A 25906-nucleotide genomic window follows, 5' to 3' on the forward strand; every position below is an offset into this window, starting at 1 on the left:
ATTTCCCTACCGATTTGTGAGTGATATGGCAGATAATGCATTAAATTTACCATGTTTCTTTTGACTACCTCGCTGAACAACATGGGGAAGATCCATCACATGCTATCCAGAGCAATGTAGGTAAACTACACACTGCGAGGTGTGAGAGTCAAGATTCTTTTTCAGTAATGTACTATCTTGTGCTTTAGTTAGTTTATTTTACTTTCAAAGAGCAGAAATCAGTGGAGGTATAACACACTTTAGTTTATGTATATATTTTCTCTACTGCTCTGCTGCATGTTTGAAGTCTTTTGTCACTTTTGTGTGTACCATGATTAATCATACAGCAGTGCTGCTGAGGTCTCACCTTGAGGCCATCAAGTCTTTTATCGATACTCCCCCACCGAAGTAAATGACATTGCTTCGTGCATGAACACGCGTGTCCCGTAGGATTTGCGGTCGGATCCTGCCTGTGAGCATGCGTAGTGGATGAGAGAAGCAGACTAAGCATGATTCAGTGGCCGTGAGCCTAGTATGAGCCATACACTGATACATCAGGAGCGACAGTGTACCTAGCGCTAAGAGCAAAGTGCGGGTTACGGGTAGACGTAACTTCGAAGCTGTAAACCAGTCCGGTTGGTTGAGTGGTGAGATTGTGCTCCATTCCGGGTGGATTATAGTAAAAGGAAATTATTTTTTAGTGGAAAAATGACGGACACAGTTCTATCGGAACCGGCTAATACAGGGAGCCGCTGGAATTTATTACAGTTCTCACTAGTATGTTGTTTTACGGTCGGGATACATGGCACGACTAGTCTCCCCCACTTCTCCTTTATTCACACAGGTAAGGCACGTGCTCCAGGACCTACATATGACCATTTGATAATAGCCTGTTTGGTTACACACGAAACATTTCAGTTAAATACTATAACATCTTTTAGAGGCACGTAACTATCGTTGACTTCCTCTTCTGACCGTTCGATCACATGATTTTACCTCACTGACTTCAATTCCTTCACCTTAACTAATTGGTTTTAAGTCAGTGACCTTACTTAATTGACCTCCCGTCCTTCACCTTACCTAATTGACTTTACATCACTGACCTTACTTAATTGACCCCATGTCCTTCACCTTACCTTATTGGCTTTACGTCACTGACCTTACTTTATTGACCCCGCGTCCTTCACCTTACCTAATTGGCTTACGTCACTGACCTTACTTCATTGACCCCATGTCCTTCACCTTACCTTATTGGCTTTACGTCACTGACCTTACTTTATTGACCCCGCGTCCTTCACCTTACCTTATTGGCTTTACGTCACTGACCTTACTTCATTGACCCCACGTCCTCCATTCACCTCACCTAATTGGCTTACGTCACCGTGCCGTTGTTTTGTGACCCCTATGACTATGACACGTGGATCATTGCCGTTGTATTGTGACCCCTATGACTATGACACGTGGATCATTGCCGTTGTATTGTGACCCCTATGACTATGACACGTGGATCATTGCCGTTGTATTGTGACCCCTATGACTATGACACGTGGATCATTGTCGTTGTATTGTGACCCCTATGACTATGACACGTGGATCATTGCCGTTGTATTGTGACCCCTATGACTATGACACGTGGATCATTGCCGTTGTATTGTGATCCCTATGACTATGACACGTGGATCATTGTCTATGTTTTGTGACCCCTATGACTATGACACGTGGACTTTGTCGTTGTATTGTGACCCTTATGACTATGACACATGGATCATTGCCGTTGTTTTGTGACCCCTATGCCTATGACACGTGGACATTGTCTATGTTTTGTGACCCCTATGACTATGACACGTGGATCATTGCCGTTGTATTGTGACCCCTATGACTATGACACGTGGATCATTGCCGTTGTTTTGTGACCCCTATGACTATGACACGTGGATCATTGCCGTTGTATTGTGACCCCTATGACTATGACACGTGGATCATTGCCGTTGTATTGTGACCCCTATGACTATGACACGTGGATCATTGCCGTTGTTTTGTGACCCCTATGACTATGACACGTGGATCATTGTCTTGTGACCCCTATGACTATGACACGTGGATCATTGCGTGGATCATTGCCGTGGATCATTGCCGTTGTATTGTGACCCCTATGACTATGACACGTGGATCATTGCCGTTGATTGTGACCCCTATGACTATGACACGTGGATCATTGCCGTTGTTTTGTGACCCCTATGACTATATGACTATGACACGTGGATCATTGCCGTTGTTTTGTGACCCCTATGACTATGACACGTGGATTGTCATTGACACGTGGATCATTGTCATTGTTGTACCCCTTGTGACCCGTTGTATTGTGACCCCTATGACTATGACACATGGATTATTGCCTTTTTATGTTGACCCCTATGACTATGACACGTGGATCATTGCCGTTGTATTGTGACCCCTATGACTATGACACGTGGATCATTGCCGTTGTTTTGTGACCCCTATGACCACGTGGATGATTGTGACCCCTATGACTATGACACGTGGATCATTGCCGTGACTATGTATTGTGACCCCTATGACTATGACACGTGGATCATTGCCGTTGTATTGTGACCCCTATGACTATGACACGTGGATCATTGCCGTTGTTTTGTGACCCCTATGACTATGACACGTGGATCATTGCCGTTGTTTTGTGACCCCTATGACTATGACACGTGGATCATTGCCGTTGTATTGTGACCCCTATGACTATGACACGTGGATCATTGCCGTTGTTTTGTGACCCCTATGACTATGACACGTGGATCATTGCCGTTGTTTTGTGACCCCTATGACTATGACACGTGGATCATTGCGTTGTTTTGTGACCCCTATGTCATTGCCGTTGTTTTGTGACCCCTATGACTATTGTATGTTTTGTGACCCCGTTGTATTATGACTATGACACGTGGATCATTGCCGTTGTATTGTGACCCCTATGGCTATGACACGTCGATCATTGCCGTTGTATTGTGACCCCTATGACTATGACACGTCGATCATTGCCGTTGTTTTGTGACCCCTATGACTATGACACGTGGACATTGTGTTGATGACTATGACACGTGGATCATTGCCGTTGTATTGTGACCCCTATGACTATGACACGTGGATCATTGCCGTTGTTTTGTGACCCCTATGACTATGACACGTGGATCATTGTCTATGTTTTGTGACCCCTATGACTATGACACGTGGATCATTGCCTATGTTGTACCCCTATGACTATGACACGTGGATCATTGTTGTTTTGTGACCCCTATGACTATGACACGTGGATCATTGCCGTTGTATTGTGACCCCTATGACTATGACACGTGGATCATTGCCGTTGTATTGTGACCCCTATGACTATGACACGTGGATCATTGCCGTTGTATTGTGATCCCTATGACTATGACACGTGGATCATTGCCGTTGTTTTGTGACCCCTATGACTATGACACGTGGACATTGTCTATGTTTTGTGACCCCTATGACTATGACACGTGGATCATTGCCGTTGTATTGTGACCCCTATGACTATGACACGTTGATCATTGCCGTTGTTTTGTGACCCCTATGACTATGACACGTGGATCATTGTCGTTGTATTGTGACCCCTATGACTATGGCACGTGGATCATTGCCGTTGTATTGTGACCCCTATGACTATGACACGTGGATCATTGCCGTTGTATTGTGACCCCTATGACTATGACACGTGGATCATTGCCGACTATTGTTTTGTGACCCCTATGACTATGACACGTGGATCATTGCCGTTGTTTTGTGACCCCTATGACTATGACACGTGGATCATTGCCGTTGTTTTGTGACCCCTATGACTATGACACGTTGATCATTGCCGTTGTTTTGTGACCCCTATGACTATGACACGTGGATCATTGTCTATGTTTTGTGACCCCTATGACTATGACACGTGGATCATTGCCGTTGTATTGTGATCCCTATGACTATGACACGTGGACATTGTCTATGTTTTGTGACCCCTATGACTATGGCACGTGGATCATTGCCGTTGTATTGTGACCCCTATGACTATGACACGTGGATCATTGCCGTTGTATTGTGACCCCTATGACTATGACACGTGGATCATTGTCTATGTTTTGTGACCCCTATGACTATGACACGTGGATCATTGCCGTTGTTTTGTGACCCCTATGACTATGACACGTGGATCATTGTCTATGTTTTGTGACCCCTATGACTATGACACGTGGATCATTGCCGTTGTATTGTGACCCCTATGACTATGACACGTGGATCATTGCCGTTGTATTGTGACCCCTATGACTATGACACGACACGTTGTGTGATCATTGCCGTTGTATGTTTTGTGACCCCTATGACTATGACACGTGGACTTTGTCGTTGTTTGTGACCCCTATGACTATGACACGTGGATCATTGCCGTTGTTTTGTGACCCCTATGACTATGACACGTGGATCATTGCCGTTGTATTGTGACCCCTATGACTATGACACGTGGATTATTGCCGTTGTATTGTGACCCCTATGACTATGACACGTGGATCATTGTCTATGTTTTGTGACCCCTATGACTATGACACGTGGACATTGTCTGTGTTTTGTTACCGTTGTGACTATGACACTAGTGTTGACGCCGGTTTTAACATGGAGGCGAGTAAGCTCGATGTAGAATTATCTTGGTTGATGTTTTCCTTGACAAATGACATGTTCAATATTTATGAGATGACTCTACAGATCTGAGCATGTTACGCGTTACCATACCGCGTGATCATGTGATTTCCGACAGGACATGGTCAGTGCTTCTCGCCATTCCAATGACCAAATATCCGAATCAACATCAGGTTTCAAGAGCTTATCATTATAATAAATCATCCTCCTACAACGCTTTACATCTACGTGAGGTACAGATGTATTTCTTTGTTTAATCTTCAAGATTAAAGACAAAAAACTGATTGATTGATTTATTGATTAATTAATTGATCGATTCATTGATTGATTGAATGGTTGGTTGATCGATTTATGGATCGATCGATCGATTGATTGTGAATGTAAACCTGATATACTTAGCTGTGATGACTGAGATACAGTTGTACGATTTTTTTTAACTCACTAGTAGATATAAAGCATCACCAACCTGGTACATAGCCTGTCAGTGTGTGAAAGAAATATCGATTATCTGTTCTTACTTTTAAATGTAGAGCAGATGAATGAAAACGTGAACCATTCATGTAATTAGCTCGCCGGAGAACCTCGCCAATTTTTCTGTTGACTAATCATTGTTATCAAGATTTCTTAGAAACGAAGTGTTTGTATAGCGGGGACGCCGCTGACCTCGGGGAAACGATTTTAACTCGACAAAGTCTTCTATATCCATCAATGGGTCGTATTATAAAATACTGTATGGCCTCCCTTTCTCGTCTAACGTTTCACATTTTACGATACAATATAAGGTTGACAAACTGACATTTACAGTTTTGATACTACATATCTAATCTTGCAGTCACCAAATATATATTTATGTTTATATCTTAAAACGTATCTCGTGACTCGTTGTTACCCCAGAAAACCGATTAACGTTTCAGAAATCAGAAGACAGCCCCAAACGCAACAGTATGTAAATTAGATACATCACTTGTATGAGATTATATAGATTACTCGTCACAACTTGCGAGGTTACCCAGGTAACGGACAAGGCCATTCTGACATATCATACGGGGAGGAATTATGATATTGACTTAAAAGAGCTGGATGTTCCGAACTGTTGGTTTTAGTTATCTGATGACGATCTCGAGAACTCCGAAGTATCAATAAGAGCAAAATGACACTGACAGTATTGGAGAGGATGAGTCATATGAAATGAAAATGATCGATACCAGATCGATACACGAGGCACGGTGCTCACAATGATATCGGGAATTGTAGATACTCTGGGAATGGAATAGAAAGAAATAGTTGTAATGGTATGTATATACTGAAATTATATTATAGGAGGGACAAAGTGTATCATAATTTCATCCCGTGTATGAACAACAGCGTTTCACAATGCCTTCTTGGTAGACTGGGTTCCATTGTTAGGGTGGTAGGTGGGCGTGATTTTGAAATTATTACTCACTTATATATACTGGTATGAATATGAAAAAAAATTAAATATAAGCTCAATTCTTTACGAGTATGTAGATATTACTCATTTTTGGATTATTGAAGCAGTTTATTGGTGATACTCCTGATATTATGCCAAGACTCAGGATCGATCGCCATATTGAGATGCATGTCGGAATGGAATTTAATAGACAAGAGCAACGAGTTCGACATCATGACGATCAATAGTCATGTGTGGAGGTGTTTGGGAGGAAAAGAAACTTACATGTCAGGTTGAGGGGTTCTCCGATCGATACGGAGGGCCATAACGTTTTGTTAGGGACGAGTATGTATGGCAGACAGATGGTCCCCAACGGCTTTGTTTATAGGCAGCATTCTACAAAATTGTGTAAACCATTGCATTTGGTGGCCGTACAAACACACTGTTGTTTCTGGAAACAAGATTACGACTTGTCATGTCAAAACTGCACTGTGATGGGTTTCTACGGAAAAACGATAAGAAAACAGGAAACGATGCGCTATAAAATAGGAAACCCATTAAAGGTGTCACACACTATTATAACGTTTTCTGACGTAACACGATATTTTAATGTTTTCTGACGTAACACAATATTTTAATGTTTTCTGATGTAACACAATATTTTACCGTTTTCTGACGTAACACAATATTTTATTGTTTTCTGATGTAACACAATATTTTACCGTTTTCTGACGTAACACAATATTTTAATGTTTTCTGACGTAACACAATATTTCAATATTATATGACGTAACACATCAATTAAATGTTTAATGACGTAACACATCATTAAATTTTTTATGTCGTTACACATCATTTCAATGTTTTCTGACGTAACACATTATGTAAATGTTTTCTGACGTAACACATCATTTAAATGTTTATGACATAACACATTTAAATCTTGTGTGACGTAACACGTCATTTAATTTTTTTTTATATCGTTACACATCATTTCAATGTTTTATGACTTAACACATCATTTAAATGTGGTGTGACGTAACACGTCATTTTAATGTTTTTTATGACGTAAGACATCATTCAAATGTTTTATGACGTAACACGTCATTTTAATGTTTTTTCACGTATCACACCATTTAAATGTTTTATAGTGCATCACACCGTTTAAATCTTTTATATCAAGAAATGATCAATGTTAAGGTTTCATCATAAAAATGACAGAATCATCGTTACTGAGCCAGGTAGATTATCTACAAACAAATCACTGCTCTTTCTTCAATAATCGTTGTTGATGATATATACTGCATCCACAACAGAAATCTTTTCTCTATTCTTTCTAAACTTCTACAAACTTGGCTAAGGCAATGCTGACTGTATACTTAATACGATGGAAACGTTCACCAGATCTTTCTTTGATTATAAGAACCAATGTTATGGATTGCATGGCGGATCGAACTATACCAGTATTTCGCTGTGACATCCTGAACATTACCAACAAGATCAAAACTTCTAATTTGTTTTCTACTAGTCGTTTGATCGGGGGACTGTGTTTATCAAGAAATTATGATTTCTTGAGGGACCGTCTTATGACAACACTGCTTTGCTATAACTGATCGTCCATGACGGTCGACGGTAATTCGTCATTGCATTGTAATCATTCAGCCAGGCAGTGCACGTTTGACCAACCACTGTCCATTCGCAATGACGGGTGTCCCTAGTGAAAACTGTTAGACGTTGTATCGAAGATTATCGTTCTGTAACAGCAAATATTTGTAACATAAACTGCGATGTACACGTACCAATACTGTTAACAGTTCCCTTTTTCATAGATTGGTTCGAAATTGACTGAAAGGTATGTTCTGATTGGACGCAACCAACACATATTGCATCTTTAGAATTTACTAACGTTTAGACAGGTCGTAACCCTTGACTGGAGTAGATGATCTCCATTGTCACCAACATTTAACCTTCACCCTAGTTTTACCAAACAACAAGTGATCTAGAGCGTGTCGCATACATCTTTGATGCAAGTAAAATTATCACATAAACTTCCACTTGTACACTTATCATTGACAGACATAAATGATGATGAAAAGTCACCGACGAGCTATTGTATATTTGGCCGTTGACGTTTGTGTTGAAAGTGTTGAAAAGAAAAATTATTCCCATTTGAGAAAGCCCCGTTTCTATTGGAATGTAGTAAGCACGTGATCACTTGAGCATGTCGTCAATAGTGATGAACGTTAATTTATCCTGACCATATTTGGTTGTTGTCTAGACATGAAGGTTTTCTGTTTGATATCTGCAAAGGGCAGTGAAAGCAGGTCTAAAGAACTGAACAGGATCTATGAAATTGTAGATCGTTTTCTTAAAAACTGTAACATTTTCTTCGACGATCCTTGTCATAAGCATTTGTTTTTAAAATTCACTTCTCTCGATCAATACAAACTATTTTCAAGTCGGACTAGTTTCCGCTCAACTCAGATAAGTGGTTTACTAAACCAATAACGGATTACTTCACCGTCCTCTCCTTCAATATTTTATGGCTTTCTCTCTACCAATTTGGTGTCGGATTGACAATACCTTTAAAATAAACTATATCGAGCTGGACAGGATGTCTGTATTTGCTTGCTTGCTTTCTGAATCAGTTGGTACCTTCTCGTGAGTAAAGGTGTTTGTAAATTGCTGGTTCGGTTGAGGTTTGTTTGAACAAAAAATGTGTTGACAAAACGTGATCTATGATTTCCTTAATAGTTGAATTTCCAAAACTTCTGGGTATGTTTATGTGTTATTTATATGTCGACAAATATGCACGTGCAGCTATCACGAGAGGAATGGCGTCTCGGGCTTGCACGTCACATAGGGACATTCGAAACTCATACATTTATTGATAAGGTTATAATGAGAAGGCTGGTGTCAACCGCTAACAACGCTCTGTACTTCAAAACATTCTTGAGAGTATGAACGCAATATAACCATACCATATTTTTGGGAGCCTGAACATGGTTCCCAGTTAAGTCCAATAAGGAATCGAAACCACAACCTTTCAGATAGAAATTACGATTACCATAGCTTTTATATTGGGAATTGTTCTAACACGGAACTCTAGTTTCGTTTAAGGTTTAACGGAACTGGGAACCAGACCCTAGTTCCGTTTAATAAAAAAGTTAGTGTTGACACATAATCACTTAAACAGAACTAGAATCTCTTAACCCGCTTCCATTTTGGTTCACAGTTTCGTTTTTCTAAAATGGAACTAGGAACTGGGAACCAACTACAGGCTCCATTTTTGGCCTTTTTTTCAAACACTACCGAAAGAAACCGACATAAGTGATAACAAAGGATGTCGACTGATATCGTATATCTCAGTATGTACATATAGATACTTAATGGCTATAAAGCTAAAATGCAAATTACATATTTACCGGCGTTATTTCAATTTACAAAAAGTACGGTACGAATGTTTAAAAATCGGTCAATTCTTTCATCTCTGTCACACTGATTAGCCCGCAAGGTCATAAATAGTACTTTCATCGAGTCGATTAATCACTTTCATGCTCCGCTAAGGCATATTCATGACTTATTAATGAAACCGAAGAGATTCGATTTAGACCTAATTTGCAGGCACATCAATATGTGATATGCAGTGTGTTACGGTAGACGGGTCGATATTTTACTATTCTGAGGGATACATTCAAGATTCAACAAGTCAGTTTTTAGGTGTTTATTACCGTTGTTTATTTCCTTACTTTCAACCTCCCATCTAGACTGGAGGTAACAACAACTTAAAGCTGTCTGTGACAGGAAACAGAAAGAGGAAATAAACGGCTTAGTGACGCAAAAATACTGTCAGTTAACGATGTATAAACCTACGCGGGTCTGTAGCAATGTTTCTGTAGGGTGAGGGTTTGTATGGTAGACTATAACTACTGCACGGAACCAACGAAATACCAGAGAGAAATTCATCAGCCAAATACTGTTAATTTCTTTATTGCTCTGGTACCAAAATGATTACAAATAAATCACATACTTGGAAAACACAATTTGAAATAAAACAGACTAAATGTGTACACATCTTGCTAACTGTGAATGCGAAACAAGATCGGTGAATTCCCCGATGTAGCTTTGTCTGTCCGCTGAAATCTAAGTCAAATAAGGCTAGTATCACATGAAAACGCAGGTGGCATGTATTTAACTCGGTTTCTGGTGATATCTCCTGGTTACATATATGCATTTACAAATCACGAACCCTATGACAAGTATCCAGATAAAAAAAATTGTCTCAGAAAACAGATTTCTGTTCGTATAGTACTTCATTCAAATCAAATCAGCTGCCGATGTTGTTAACATTATATAAATAGAAACGGGGCGATTTTTCGATGGATATATATAATTGGTCGCTTTTATTCATTGACCAATCAAATACGTCACTTGAAAAATGAAATTGCCCCGTCCCTATTTCAATAATACTAACAACAATGAGCAATGAATACGGACCAATAGCAGTTAACATGGTCAAGAACAGTGATCGTAGGCCAAAGCGGTGATCCTGAGGGCCGTATTTGTGGGCTAAGAGCAGTGAACGTGCGCAAGAGCCTTAGTTGTCCGCCAAAAGAAATTTGTGATTTTGGGCAAAGAACCTTGAATGTGGACTAAAAAACTATTTACCAAACACCACTAATATTAGACTTTCAAACCGTAAATGACAAAAATGGTTCCGTGGTAAAAAAAAAAAGAGCCGTTAGTACCAGAGAATAGTATTTTAATTTTTTAATTCAAATGAAGACCTTTGTTATCAAATAATTACTGCTAGTAATAACTATTTATGTAACGATAGAATTGTAAAATTAATTGTATAATAACTGTGGTGTTCCTGATATATATATACAGAGGTGATCATGATTGTATAATTACAGAGGTGTTCCTAAGTGTATGATTACATTATATAATTACAGAAGTGTTCCTAAGTGTATGATTACATTGTATAATTACAGAAGTGTTCCTAAGTGTATGATTACAGAAGTGTTCCTAAGTGTATGATTACATTGTATAATTACAGAAGTATTCCTAAGTGTATAATTACAGAGGTGTTCCTAAGTGTATGATTACATTGTATAATTACAGAAGTGTTTCTAAGTGTATGATTACATTCTATAATAAGAGAAGTGTTCCTTATTGTATAATTATAGAAGTGTTCCTAAGTGTATGATTACATTGTATAATTACAGAGGTGTTCCTAGTATGATTACATTGTATAATTACAGAGGTGTTCCTAGTATGATTACATTGTATAATTACAGAGGTGTTCCTAGTATGATTACATTGTATAATTACAGAGGTGTTCCTAAGTAATTACAGAAGTGTTCCTAAGTGTATAATTACAGAAGTGTTCCTAAGTGTATAATTGCAGAAGTGTTCCTAAGTGTATGATTACAGTGTATAATTACAGAAGTGTTCCTAAGTGTATGATTACATTGTAAAATTACAGAGGTGTTCCTAAGTGTATGATTACAGAAGTGTTCCTAAGTGTATGATTACATTGTATAATAACAGAAGTGTTCCTAAGTGTATGATTACATTGTATAATTACAGAAGTGTTCCTAAGTGTATGATTACCTTGTATAATTACAGAAGTGTTCCTAAGTGTATGATTACATTGTAAAATTACAGAGGTGTTCCTAAGTGTATAATTACAGAAATGTTCCTAAGTGTATGATTACATTGTAAAATTACAGAGGTGTTCCTAAGTGTATAATTACAGAAATGTTCCTAAGTGTATGATTACATTGTATAATTACAGAAGTGTTCCTAAGTGTATAATTACAGAAATGTTCCTAAGTGTATGATTACATTGTATAATTACAGAAGTGTTCCTAAGTGTATAATTACAGAAGTGTTCCTGAGTGTATAATTACAGAAGTGTTCCTAGTATTATTACATTGTATAATTACAGAGGTGTTCCTAAGTGTATGATTACATTGTAAAATTACAGAAGTGTTCCTAAATGTATAATTACAGAAGTGTTCCTAAGTGTATGATTACATTGTATAATTACAGAAGTGTTCCTAAGTGTATGATTACATTGTAAAATTACAGAAGTGTTCCTAAATGTATAATTACAGAAGTGTTCCTAAGTGTATGATTACATTGTATAATAACAGAAGTGTTCCTAAGTGTATGATTACATTGTATAATTACAGAAGTGTTCCTAAGTGTATAATTACAGAAATGTTCCTAAGTGTATGATTACATTGTATAATTACAGAAGTGTTCCTAAGTGTATGATTACATTGTATAATTACAGAGGTGTTCCTAAGTGTATAATTACATTGTATAATTACAGAAGTGTTCCTACGTGTATAATTACAGAAATGTTCCTAAGTGTATGATTACATTGTATAATTACAGAAGTGTTCCTAAGTGTATAATTACAGAAGTGTTCCTAAGTGTATGATTACATTGTATAGTTACAGAAGTGTTCTTAAATGTATAATTACAGAAGTGTTCCTAAGTGTATGATTACAGTGAATAATTACAGAAGTGTTCCTAAGTGTATGATTACAGTGTATAATTACAGAAGTGTTCCTAAGTGTATGATTACAGTGTATAATTACAGAAGTGTTCCTAAGTGTATAATTACAGAAGTGTTCCTAAGTATATAATTACAGAAGTGTTCCTAAGTGTATGATTACATTGTATAATTACAGAAGTGTTCCTAAGTGTATGATTACATTGTGTAATTACAGAAGTGTTCCTAAGTGTATAATTACAGAAGTGTTCCTAAGTGTATAATTACAGAAGTGTTCCTAAGTGTATGATTACATTGTAAAATTACAGAGGTGTTCCTAAGTGTATAATTACAGAAGTGTTCCTAAGTGTATGATTACATTGTATAATACAGAAGTGTTCCTAAGTGTATGATTACATTGTATAATTACAGAAGTGTTCCTAAGTGTATGATTACATTGTAATAATTACAGAGGTGTTCCTAAGTGTATGATTACAGAAGTGTTCCTAAGTGTATGATTACATTGTATAATAACAGAAGTGTTCCTAAGTGTATGATTACATTGTATAATTACAGAAGTGTTCCTAAGTGTATGATTACATTGTATAATTACAGAAGTGTTCCTAAGTGTATGATTACATTGTAAAATTACAGAGGTGTTCCTAAGTGTATAATTACAGAAATGTTCCTAAGTGTATGATTACATTGTATAATTACAGAAGTGTTCCTAAGTGTATAATTACAGAAATGTCCCTAAGTGTATGATTACATTGTATAATTACAGAAGTGTTCCTAAGTGTATAATTACAGAAGTGTTCTTAAGTGTATAATTACATTGTATAATTACAGAAGTGTTCCTAAGTGTATAATTACAGAAGTGTTCCTAAGTGTATGATTACATTGTATAATTACAGAAGTGTTCCTAGTATTATTACATTGTATAATTACAGAAGTGTTCCTAAGTGTATGATTACATTGTATAATTACAGAAGTGTTTCTAAGTGTATGATTACATTGTAAAATTACAGAAGTGTTCCTAAATGTATAATTACAGAAGTGTTCCTAAGTGTATGATTACATTGTATAATTACAGATGTGTTCCTAAGTGTATGATTACATTGTATAATTACAGAAGTGTTCCTAGGTGTATGATTACATTGTATAATAAGAGAAGTGTTCCTAAGTGTATGATTACATTGTATAATTACAGAAGTGTTCCTAAGTGTATGATTACAGTGAATAATTACAGAAGTGTTCCTAAGTGTATGATTACAGTGTATAATTACAGAAATGTTCCTAAGTGTATGATTACATTGTATAATTACAGAAGTGTTCCTAAGTGTATAATTACAGAAATGTTCCTAAGTGTATGATTACATTGTATAATTACAGAAGTGTTCCTAAGTGTATAATTACAGAAGTGTTCCTAAGTGTATAATTGCAGAAGTGTTCCTAAGTGTATGATTACAGAAGTGTTCCTAAGTGTATAATTACAGAAGTGTTCTTAAGTGTATTATTACATTGTATAATTACAGAAGTGTTCCTAAGTGTATGATTACATTGTATAATTACAGAAGTGTTCCTAAGTGTATGATTACATTGTATAATTACAGAAGTGTTCATAAATGTATAATTACAGAAGTGTTCCTAAGTGTATGATTACATTGTATAATTACAGAAGTGTTCCTAAGTGTATGATTACAGTGTATAATTACAGAAGTGTTCCTAAGTGTATGATTACATTGTATAATTACAGAAGTGTTCCTAAGTGTATGATTACATTGTATAATTACAGAGGTGTTCCTAAGTGTATAATTACATTGTATAATTACAGAAGTGTTCCTACGTGTATAATTACAGAAATGTTCCTAAGTGTATGATTACATCGTATAATTACAGATGTGTTCCTAAGTGTATGATTACATTGTATAATTACAGAAGTGTTCCTAGGTGTATGATTACATTGTATTACATTGTATAATTATAGAAGTGTTCCTAAGTGTACGATTACATTGTATAATTACAGAGGTGTTCCTAGTATGATTACATTGTTTAATTACAGAAGTGTTCCTAAGTGTATAATTACAGAAGTGTTCCTAAGTATATAATTACAGAAGTGTTCCTAAGTGTATGATTACATTGTATAGTTACAGAAGTGTTCTTAAATGTATAATTACAGAAGTGTTCCTAAGTGTATGATTACAGTGAATAATTACAGAAGTGTTCCTAAGTGTATGATTACAGTGTATAATTACAGAAGTGTTCCTAAGTGTATGATTACAGTGTATAATTACAGAAGTGTTCCTAAGTGTATGATTACAGTGTATAATTACAGAAGTGTTCCTAAGTGTATGATTACAGTGTATAATTACAGAAGTGTTCCTAAGTGTATGATTACAGTATATAATTAGAGAAGTGTTCCTAAGTGTATGATTACATTGTATAATTACAGAAGTGTTCCTAAGTGTATATGATTACATTGTATAATTACAGAAGTGTTCCTAAGTGTATGATTACATTGTATAATTACAGAGGTGTTCCTATGATTAATGTATAATTACAGAAGTGTTCCTAGTATGATTACATTGTATAATTACAGAGGTGTTCCTAGTATGATTACATTGTATAATTACAGAGGTGTTCCTAAGTGTATGATTACATTGTATAATTACAGAAGTGTTCCTAAGTGTATGATTACATTGTATAACTACAGAAGTGTTCCTAAGTGTATGATTACATTGTATAATTACAGAAGTGTTCCTAGGTGTATGATTACAGTATATAATTACAGAAGTGTTCCTAAGTGTATGATTACAGTGTATAATTACAGAAGTGTTCCTAAGTGTATGATTACAGTGTATAATTACAGAAGTGTTCCTAAGTGTATGATTACAGTGTATAATTAGAGAGGTGTTGCTAAGTGTATGATTACATTGTATAATTACAGAAATGTTCCTAAGTATATGATTACATTGTATAACTACAGAAGTGTTCCTAAGTGTATGATTACATTGTATAATTACAGAGGTGTTCCTAGTATGATTACATTGTATAATTACAGAGGTGTTCCTAGTATGATTACATTGTATAACTACAGAAGTGTTCCTAAGTGTATGATTACATTGTATAATTACAGAAGTGTTCCTAGGTGTATGATTACAGTGTATAATTACAGAAGTGTTTCTAAGTGTATGATTACAGTGTATAATTACAGAAGTGTTCCTAAGTGTATGATTACAGTGTATAATTATAGAGGTGTTCCTAAGTGTATGATTACATTGTATAATTACAGAAGTGTTCCTAAGTATATGATTACATTGTATAATTACAGAGGTATTCCTAAGTGTATGATTACATTGTATAATTACAGAAGTGTTCCTAAGTATATGATTACATTGTATAATTACAGAGGTATTCCTAAGTGTATGATTACATTGTATAATTACAGAAGTGTTCCTAAGTATATGATTACATTGTATAATTACAGAGGTATTCCTGATTGCCTACTACGTATTGTTGATCCTGATATGTATACCCGTCTGCTACGTACAAATCAAATTAGGCGCCATCTATCGGCGGGGCATTGTGGGTATCTTCAGCCATCTTGTCCCGATTCTCAAAGGTGAGTTTGTCATGAAACTATGCTACCAGCGAATAAAGTAGTAATAAACAAAATCGAAACTTGTTGATTTCACCGTTTTATATAACAATTCAGCATACAATGTATTGTTGATAAAGTGTTTTGTCTTTTTGGAATGTTCAGAAGCAGACCAAATGTTGTTAAGTACGGCGGAAACTCTCAAGGATAAATGATATCTTAATCTTTAGCATTAGAATTATTGTATGGAAACATGTAACTTAGCGCAAGATTTACCCAAATGTGAGAGGGCCATCTACAATCCATTTACACCAAATATCTTAATCGTTATGGATGTTGTCACTTACTCAGGTTCGTCATTAAACCGTGGTATCAGATTAATTGTATCGACGGCACAGCACGAATGAAATGATAAAAACTTCTTTATTGTTGTTTTTTTCGGAACCTAGTTTCCAATGGCACTTCAGATGCAGCACGTTTCACGATTGAATCATATCATAGATCAATACTGTTTGATCAGAATGCAACGCTCCAATATAGTGTTAATATCTATCGTATAGACCTGTGTCAGATCACAGAAACTTCAAGTCTGTAAGAGGTCCTGCTACATACAAGGCATATTCCCTTCCACGAATGGGCTTGACAACAATTCAGATCGACAAAATGGTTTGTCGGCTAGTTGATCAAATCGGGATCACGACACACGACCGAATTATTGGCGGAAAAAACAGATCTCCAGTGTATTCCGTCCATTAGTAGCCAGACTGTGGTACAAATATTACAGAGAGAATGCAGTTTCATCTTAATGGGAAAATGTCATTTGATAACGGACCCATATGTATATATCTTGCGTGGACCGGAGACAGCTTTAATCTAAATATGTAAATCGCGTTTCCTTGTCGCGTGAGTTTGGTTTTTGATGCTGAGCTTATCAGCATCAGGTGATTTTCGTCTTTATTTTGATCTTTTACAAACATAACCATCGGCATATTCTTGACAGCTTCCTATAACATTTCCATTTTCATCATCGACAAATCGCCCCTAACTCACCAATGCATGCTATCATGTCCTTGTTCTTAAATTTAGGTTCAGCAGTGGCCATATTATTGATGACGTATATCCGGTCCCTCGTGAACGGCCTTGAACTCAGCTATACCCTTTATTACATGTTTGCGGCGTTCAAGAACGATTCTCTGGGGTAAGTATTATTTGTGTCCTTCTCAGTTTGGGAGTTTTAGTAGCCTTAGGTAACGCCTTCAGTCTCTTAACCACACAGTTTGATATGTTCGCGTGATATCTTATTGCACGCGTTAAAATCATATCTCATGTAAATTGTTAATGAGGTTTGATGCTAGCAGTGTAAAATTATACGTCCCTTTGACCTTCACGTTGTCCGAATATGTTATTGGTCTTTGTTTTTGAAATTCTGGACGAAGTCGGATTTTTTTCATTTTTAAAAAGAAAAAAAGAAACGTTGCTTCGTTGAATTACAACTGAGAAATATTTACCTCGTTTTCGTACTGTGATGAATCATCCCTAGAGCATCTTAATTTTAATCTTTATCTGTTACAATATCACGAAATAACTTGTCCTATTATTGTTTTAGCTCTCTCGAACAAATAAACCCCGAGATTCCGTATGGGCAGCAAGCAGAAATGTGAATACTAATTCTAATGAGAGTATGTTTGTATTTATAGTGTACGAGACGACAATCCAAACTACGCATCGATACTCTTTCAGTAAGTATTGTCATTTTATTAAAATCAATGCGACATTACCTACCAAACGATTACTATCTATTACGGCCACTTTCAAATATAATGAACGATTTTAAGTTATATTCTGTAGGTCTATAACAGAACTGGTGTAAGATACCACAGGATACGGTTACAGGCTTACAACAGGACTGATATAGAACTATTGGGAGGGGTTTCAACGATAACGAGAACATCAGTTAACATGAAAATGATGCAAATTTCTGTCGTTACACAGTTTAAGGATGCCTTAAGACTCGCAGATTTCACACGGTTACTGTTAGAAGGCTTTACTGATAATGAAAAAAGATAATTTTAAGATGATGAATTCAAAGATCAGTAAATGTGTAAAATGATTTACGACAACAATATACATTTGCGGTGTTCCAGTGAACGGTTTCTGCAACGTTCCCAACATATTGGCCAGGGTGGTCACGTGGTCTGGTATATCGCCCTCTGTCTCTTGGCTACATGGACGGTTACGTATCTTATGACATTCAAAGGATTCCAGGGACTGGGAAAGGTAAGTTTAGTACACTAAACACTACTGGGGCTCGAAAGGGTGAGTCTGTTACTCCAGACACTTCAAGGGCTGGACGAGGTGAGTTTGTTATACCAAACACTTCAGAGGCTGGGCAGGGTGAGTTTGTTATACCAAACACTTCAGAGGCTAGGCAGGGTGAGTTTGTTACACCAAACACTTCTGTGGCTTGGCAGGATAAATTTGTTTTACCAAATACTTCAGTGACTGGACAAGGTGGGTTTGTTACACCAGACACTTCAGAGGCTGGACATGGTGACCATTTACATAGACACTTTAGGGACGGTCATGGTGATTCTGTTACGAAACATACTTCAAAGTTCTATTAAATTACATCGCTTTATCTCAAAACTGAAGTTTAAAATAAGTTAGTTCTTGATTCGGATAGAACACGGAAAATGTCTCTACCGATTATTTGGACCAAAATTACAAAACGTCAGTGACTTCAAAATGGTGTCAGAATTTGTAAGTGAGTATCTATTAACAGAGTTATGGCACTTTGTTTACAAAGAATCACTTGTCTGGACGTACCTCTTGTATACTATTTACCTGACGACCTGTAACGCAGACTTTCTCTTTTCTCATTTTGGATACTGAAACTTTATTAGGGTTGAGAACCTTAAATTGCTAAAAATGGGCCGGCTGGGTTTTGTAAAGGTTTACTGAATATATATCAAATTATGTTGTTCTTTCCTGTCCGAAGTGTTGGAATAATGAGCTTGAGTGTATATCTTTTCAGATTGTTTATGGACTGATTCCCGTGGGTCTCGTCTTAGCCTTTGTCGTTTTCATGTATGCATTCATCGCCGGGCCGCATCAATTAGACATCCCACGGGAGTTTCGTCATTATCGCGTGATCCCATCAAAAGTTAACACAAGTGACGTCATAGTGGAAGAGGATCCCAGTGAGACAAGAACTTTGTCAGATCTAGCTCATCCAAAGGTTTGTAATATCAGTCAAACATAGAAAATACATCAGGAAGTCAGTTTCTCACTACAGTTAAAAATCTGCAGAATATGTTGCAGTAAGTAGATCTTGATAGATCAATATCTGCGTTTATGTCGTGGAATGACATCGTTGCTTATCGTTGTTACAGCCGTGGGTAAGCGCCCTTCTGATACACATGAGTAGTGTGGGGTTGTGGGCCGGGATCCTACCGTCCCTGGGAGCGCAGTTGTACAACAGCAAGAAGATCATCAACGCGTAAGTTGTGGATGTCTAAACCTTACCATGAAACACGATCAGATGTCCGTTATCCGTAGTTCCTTATTCCAAGTTTATGGAATTACAACAAATCTTTTCCAAATTCCGTGAATCAGTAACTGATGTTGATGGTGCCATCGGCTAGAGGCCTACATTTTACATAGGTGATATACCTTAGTAGTCCACTAACTTGCAATACTCGCATAACACTATCAAAGTTGTTCAGTGTCCTGACAAAATGAAATCATCTGTCTGTCTTGAGATACCTTTCGTCAAACAATAAAACGTGCACGTATCCTTTCTCACGTCCTCCGACAATAAGGCTCATAATGATCATTTGTATCTAGGTATTGTTTTTCCTTTCCGTAGATCGTGGATCATTTTGTTGGCAATCTACGGTACACTTCCGGTCCTTGTCATGTTGGCGTTTGATCAGTTTTTCCAAGCAGCCAGTAACTCTGGCTTCATAGCAGTGGCCAATGGAGTCAAACCAGGTACGTAACGCCCAGACCAGGTATATAGCGGTCAAATCTGGTAAGTAACGTCCAAACAAGGTATATAGCGGTCAAATCAGGTAAGTAACGTTCAAACCAGGTATATAGCGGTTAGATCAGGTAAGTAACGTCCAAACAAGGTATATAGCGGTCAAATCAGGTAAGTAACGTTCAAACCAGGTATATAGCGGTCAAATCAGGTAAGTAACGTTCAAACCAGGTATATAGCGGTCAAATCAGGTAAGCACCGTCCAAACAAGGTATATAGCGGTCAAATCAGGTAAGCACCGTCCAAACAAGGTATATAGCGGTCAAATCAGGGAAGTAACGTCCAAACAAGGTATATAGCTGTCAAATCAGGTAAGTAACGTCCAAACCAGGTATATAGCGGTCAAATCAGGTAAGCACCGTCCAAACAAGGTATATAGCGGTCAAATCAGGTAAGTAACGTCCAAACAAGGTATATAGCTGTCAAATCAGGTAAGTAACGTCCAAACCAGGTATATAGCGGTCAAACCAGGTAAGTAACGTCCAAACAAGGTATATAGCGGTCAAATCAGGTAAGTAACGTGCAAACCAGGTATAACGCGGTCAAATCAGGTAAGTAACGTCCAAACAAGGTATATAGCGGTCAAATCAGGTAAGTAACGTCCAAACCAGGTATAGCGGTCAAACCAGGTAAGTAACGTGCAAACCAGGTATAACGCGGTCAAATCAGGTAAGCACAGGAACGTAGTGGTCAAACCTAGTAATTTTCAAACTGGCCTATGAAGGTAAGGGAAACCAGGAGCGTACACAAAAGTTTACCATCGTCAAAATTAAGATAATTGTCGGGTACAATACAATTTAAACATGGTTCATTCATACGGTTTAGTTAGATATTCTGTAGCGGAACGATGGATGTATGGTAATAATGGAACCATGTTCTGTCTCTGTATCCAGGGCTTTCACATCTGTTGGTGGGGATGTACGCCAAGTTGCGCCACCTACCGTTCGTTGCATTTAGCGTATATCTGATCTCCTTCCTTTTCGGAGTGGTCCACCAGGCGGTACATTTAGTAACGATCTGGGAAACTCTCCTGCCCGTCATTCCACTTCCGGTTATGAGGATCGTTAGACGACGGGAGTGTCTCGTTGCCATCGCTTGTGTTGTCTCCATGCTTATAAGTCTACCGTTCGCGTCACAGGTAGGACATGTATATATGTTTTTACATTTGACATATCTAACCTTACAAATGGTTTGCTGAATTTGTGCAGGATAGCGCCTTCAGGAAAATGTTTATATGTAAACGTTGTTTTTTTTTTTTTAAATCTGCAAGCGCAAATTAAAAGATGTTTCAATCAAGTTTTTATCTTTAAACATCCACCTGTTTAATGTTCTGTCTGGTTGACGAACGATGGAGTCGTGCAGGAAGAAAAAAAATTGATGATAAAATGCAGGTTTACGAGATGTTGACATTAATGCTACGAGTACATTGATGGTGTTTATGCTGTGTTTATAGGCCGGAATTTTTATCTACATGGTCGTTAACAGCTACGTCGACCGTCTCATTTTCACCCTTATTATCATCAGCATGGTGCCGTTCATCACTGGCTACAGTAAGTAAGATACCAGGCTACTTACAGTAACCACAAAAGAACAATTCAAAATTGGATCTAATTTAAGAACCTTGTATGTAGTATCAATATATGATAGGCCGATAGGTTTTGCTTCTGAAACAGTCAAAAATAAATTAAAGGCAAAATTTTCTTAGAACAAAAGAACGTCGTAGGAGAAAAGTATTTCATTTGCTTCCCCAAATTTTATATTTTATGTGACGAAATAACATAGATGTCAGTATGGGTGAAACGTTGATGCATTCTATATAACACAGGTTTTCTATTGTTCTATTTTTGTAACAACATTTTGAAATGTGTTGTCTTCCTTGAACAGTTAAACAGGAGTGCCTGTATCTGCCAGTAGAGCGCGCCTGTATGAGTCTGTGGTACGGATTATCCTCCCTGGTTCCTTCCGTAAGTATAGCATCTCTATGTGAATGATCATTTCTAGTTCCCGTGGTAAATTTGTGAATTATATTCACTAGTTCCCTCTGTAAGTTTTTTAATAATCATCAGAGTTTGTGAATTATCTTCTCTAGTTCTCTGGTTTGTGAATTATCATTTCTAGTTTCTTGGGAAAGTTTGTGAATTATCATTTCTAGTTCCCATTTTAGGTTTGTGAATTATCAACTCTAACTCCCTTTTTGAGCTTCTAAGCTCACGGTCGTGTACCCGATAAGGAACGGCTTTTCAAAGACGACGGAGGAAGGCTGTTACAAAAAGCAGGTGCTCACCTTACAAAACCACTGATTTATAAATACAATCTAACCTGGCCAAGTACCAAGCCCAACTCAGAAACACTCGAAATTTGTATTACAGTATCTCTTTGTTGCTGTTTAATTTAGAAATTGTTTCAAGCCCTTCGTACAGTTGAGCGAACTGTTGAATTTGGCATCGAGGCTGAATTCGTCGTTCAGGCTTTTGTTCATATCAAATTTCAATTGCTTCTGAGTTTAGCATGGTACTTTCATTAACCACTGAACTTTTAGCTTAAAGTGAGCAACTACCTTTCATGATCGTTTTCCTCTCGGATAGACCATTCCTTAACGGATCTACGGCAGCGAAGCTGGTGCCCTTGTGAGTGGATCGTTGGATGATACATTCATAGTAGCGCACGCGCGTTTCATCCGTTCGACCCCCTGTCCGACCATATGTCCAGGCGATGCCGATACTCCATTGCATTACAGGCGATGCCGACACTGATTTTATACTGTATTACAGACAATACCGACACTGATTCTATACTGCAGTACAGACGGTGCCGACACTGATATTCTATACTGTATTACAGGCAGTGCCGACACTGATTCTATACTGTATTACAGGCGATGCCGACACTGATTCTGTACTGTATTACAGGCGATGCCGACACTGATTCTGTACTGTATTACAGACGGTGCCGACACTGATTCTATACTATATTACAGACGATGCCGACACTGATTCTATACTATATTACAGACGATGCCGACGCTGATTCTATACTATATTACAGACGATGCCGACGCTGATTCTATACTATATTACAGACGATGCCGACGCTGATTCTATACTATATTACAGACGATGCCGACACTGATTCTATACTATATTACAGACGATGCCGACACTGATCTTATACTGTATTACAGACGATGCCGACACTGATTCTATACTGTATTACAGACGGTGCCGACACTGATTCTATACTGTATTACAGACGATGACGCTGATTATTGTATACTGTATATTACAGGCAATGCTGATTTACTACTTCGCGGTGTACGTTTACCCATTCCCGGTCGTGGGGTATGACCAGCGGAAAGCTGAAACGGTGGGATGGTGCATTGCCGCCGCGCCCATCATACTGGGACTCATCTTCGGGGCATTACATGCCGTCTTTAACGAGAAGGGCACGCTACGTCAGGTAGGTGTCTTTGATAACGGGACAATACAATGTTTACCAGAGTTGTGGTTCCTTATAGTAGAGTACCCAAATGCACTCTGGGAGAGATTTGTGGTTAAAGAGTGTACGTAATTGTTCTGTTCCATGAGTTCTAAATTGTATTAATGCATTATACAACAAATTTTGTATGTTTATTTCCACAGCGCTTAATCCACGCCTTAAAGACAGACAGTTTGCGGACAACAGACAGCACGAATGATTATGACGTTTCGGACACAACAAACACGGGTCTACACCCTTCCAAACCCGCCAGTAAAACAAACACACTCGACAAAACGGAAACGGAAGTGGTGATGAAAGCCCCAGACAGCAACACGGATATCGCCAAGATATAACAGTTTTCGAGGATTTGATAGTAAAGACACGCCCTCGATACTCCACGGGTTACAGTCGCTTTCGCTCTCTGCACCCTTGGAACATGTCATGGCAACGTTGAAGGGGAAAGATTACAAAGATTACGCAACATCAAAGTCATTACGATATACGTTATGCGACCTCGAGATTCATTTGATGTACATCAAAGGATCAAACGTCTGTTCGTCTTGTCCACAAGGAGTCGCACATGGAACCTTCAATTTTGTCATGACATTGTTCAATGGTGCAAAAAGCTTAAGTGATCGTAACCCTTGGAGTATCGAGGATGGTAAAGGCAGTGACAAGAGGGTTTTGTTTGTGAGATAATCTTTAATGGCGCCTATCACGAATTGGTGCCTGTATATATATAATGGGGCCGGGAAGGGAATATATGTGCTGAAAGTAATTTATCATCTTGACAAATTTCTTTTCCTTCAAAACTTTTAATCTATTTAGCGACATTGAAATTATCAGAACTCTCACATTGTACCTATTTCAGCTGTCTGGGTCGATTTCGTTTACTTTAGTCCAACCAGTTAACCGGTTGTAATGAAATAAAGACGAGAATAGTGTTCCCAATTTTTTTTTAAAGCCTTTGCAGAGAATCTCAATGCCTGCATCTGTTTTCACGTAAACTGGTTGAAACGGTCATGATGGCACGTCAATATTCCACGATAATCGAACGCCTCTGTAACGGATTATGGAAATGTAATATATTGAATTTCATAATGTAAACTTTCAAGGATAAAACTAATATTATTTCCGGAAATATTTGTCTGTAACGATCTTCAGAACTTTTGAAACTTGTTTGATGTCTGACGCTGCAAATATTTAGTGTGTCGTCGGTGGTTATCTGACGCCGACTGAATTTGGGGTGTTGTTGGTGATTACCTGACGTCGGCAAAAGTTTGCGTGTTGTTGGTGATTACCTGACGTGGGTATTAAATTGCGTGCTACCGATGGTTACCTGGCGTCGGTATTAGTTGGCGTGTTGTCGGTGGTTACCTGACGTCGGTATTAGTTGGTGTGTTGCTGTTGGTTACTAGACGTCGGTATTAGTTGGCGGTTACCTGATGTCGATATTAGTTGGCGTGTTGTTCGCGGTAACCTGACATCGGCATTAAATGGCGATCTGTCGGTAGTTACCTGACGTCGGTATTACTTGGTGTGTTGTTGGCGGTTACCTATCGTCGGTATTAAGTGGCGTGCTGTCAGTGGTAACCTGACGTCGGTATCAGTTGGCGTGGTCTTGTTGGTTACCTGACGTCGGTATCAGTTGGCGTGCTGTTGGTGGTTACCTGACGTTGGTATTAGTCGGCGTGTTGTTGGTGGTTACCTGATGACGATATCAGTTGGCGTGTTGTCGGTGGTTACCTGACGTCGGTATTAGTTGGCGTGTTGCTGGTGCTTACTAGACGTCGGTATTAGTTGGCGGTTACCTGATGTCGATATTAGTTGGCGTGTTGTTCGCGGTAACCTGACTTCGGCATTAAATGGCGTGCTCTTGGTGGTTACCTGACGTCGGTATCAGTTGGCGTGCTGTTGGTGGTTACCTGATGACGATATTAGATGGCGTGCTGTCGGTGGTTACCTGGCGTCGGTATTCGTCGGCGTGCTGTTGGTGGTTACCTGACGTTGGTATTAGTCGGCGTGTTGTTGGTGGTTACCTGATGACGATATCAGTTGGCGTGCTGTCGGTGGTTACCTTATGTTGGTATTTGTTGATGTGTTGTTGGCGGTTACCTTACGTCGGTATTAGTCGACGTGTTGTGGGTGATTACCTGACGTCGGTATTAGTTGGCGTGCTGTTGG

At 38.1% G+C, this 25906-nt stretch overlaps 1 protein-coding gene across 1 annotated transcript; it reads left to right on the forward strand.

Annotated features, from left to right (window-relative positions):
- Positions 1-687: 687 nt before the first annotated feature.
- LOC132556542 (sodium-dependent neutral amino acid transporter B(0)AT1-like) lies at positions 688-24075 on the forward strand. The gene is made up of 13 exons (XM_060220954.1): positions 688-823; positions 16093-16227; positions 17290-17401; positions 17901-17942; positions 18348-18480; positions 19238-19441; positions 19596-19702; positions 20072-20196; positions 21139-21383; positions 21699-21795; positions 22130-22209; positions 23531-23701; positions 23884-24075. Exons 1-13 carry the CDS (start codon positions 688-690, stop codon positions 24073-24075), a joined length of 1779 nt encoding a protein of 592 aa, XP_060076937.1.
- The last annotated feature ends 1831 nt before the right edge of the window (positions 24076-25906 follow it).

This window comes from Ylistrum balloti, unplaced genomic scaffold, assembly GCF_031769215.1.
Source record: "Ylistrum balloti isolate Yb309-2 unplaced genomic scaffold, AGI_CSIRO_Ybal_v1 Utg370574, whole genome shotgun sequence".
NCBI lineage: Eukaryota > Metazoa > Mollusca > Bivalvia > Pectinida > Pectinidae > Ylistrum > Ylistrum balloti.

Coding starts and splice junctions, on each gene's coding strand:
- LOC132556542 (XM_060220954.1), top strand. CDS start 688: ATGACGGACACAGTTCTATCGGAACCGGCTAATACAGGGAGCCGCTGG. Junction 17,402..17,900: donor TTCAAGAACGATTCTCTGGG/GTAAGTATTATT, acceptor TTGTATTTATAG/TGTACGAGACGACAATCCAA. Junction 17,943..18,347: donor TACGCATCGATACTCTTTCA/GTAAGTATTGTC, acceptor GCGGTGTTCCAG/TGAACGGTTTCTGCAACGTT.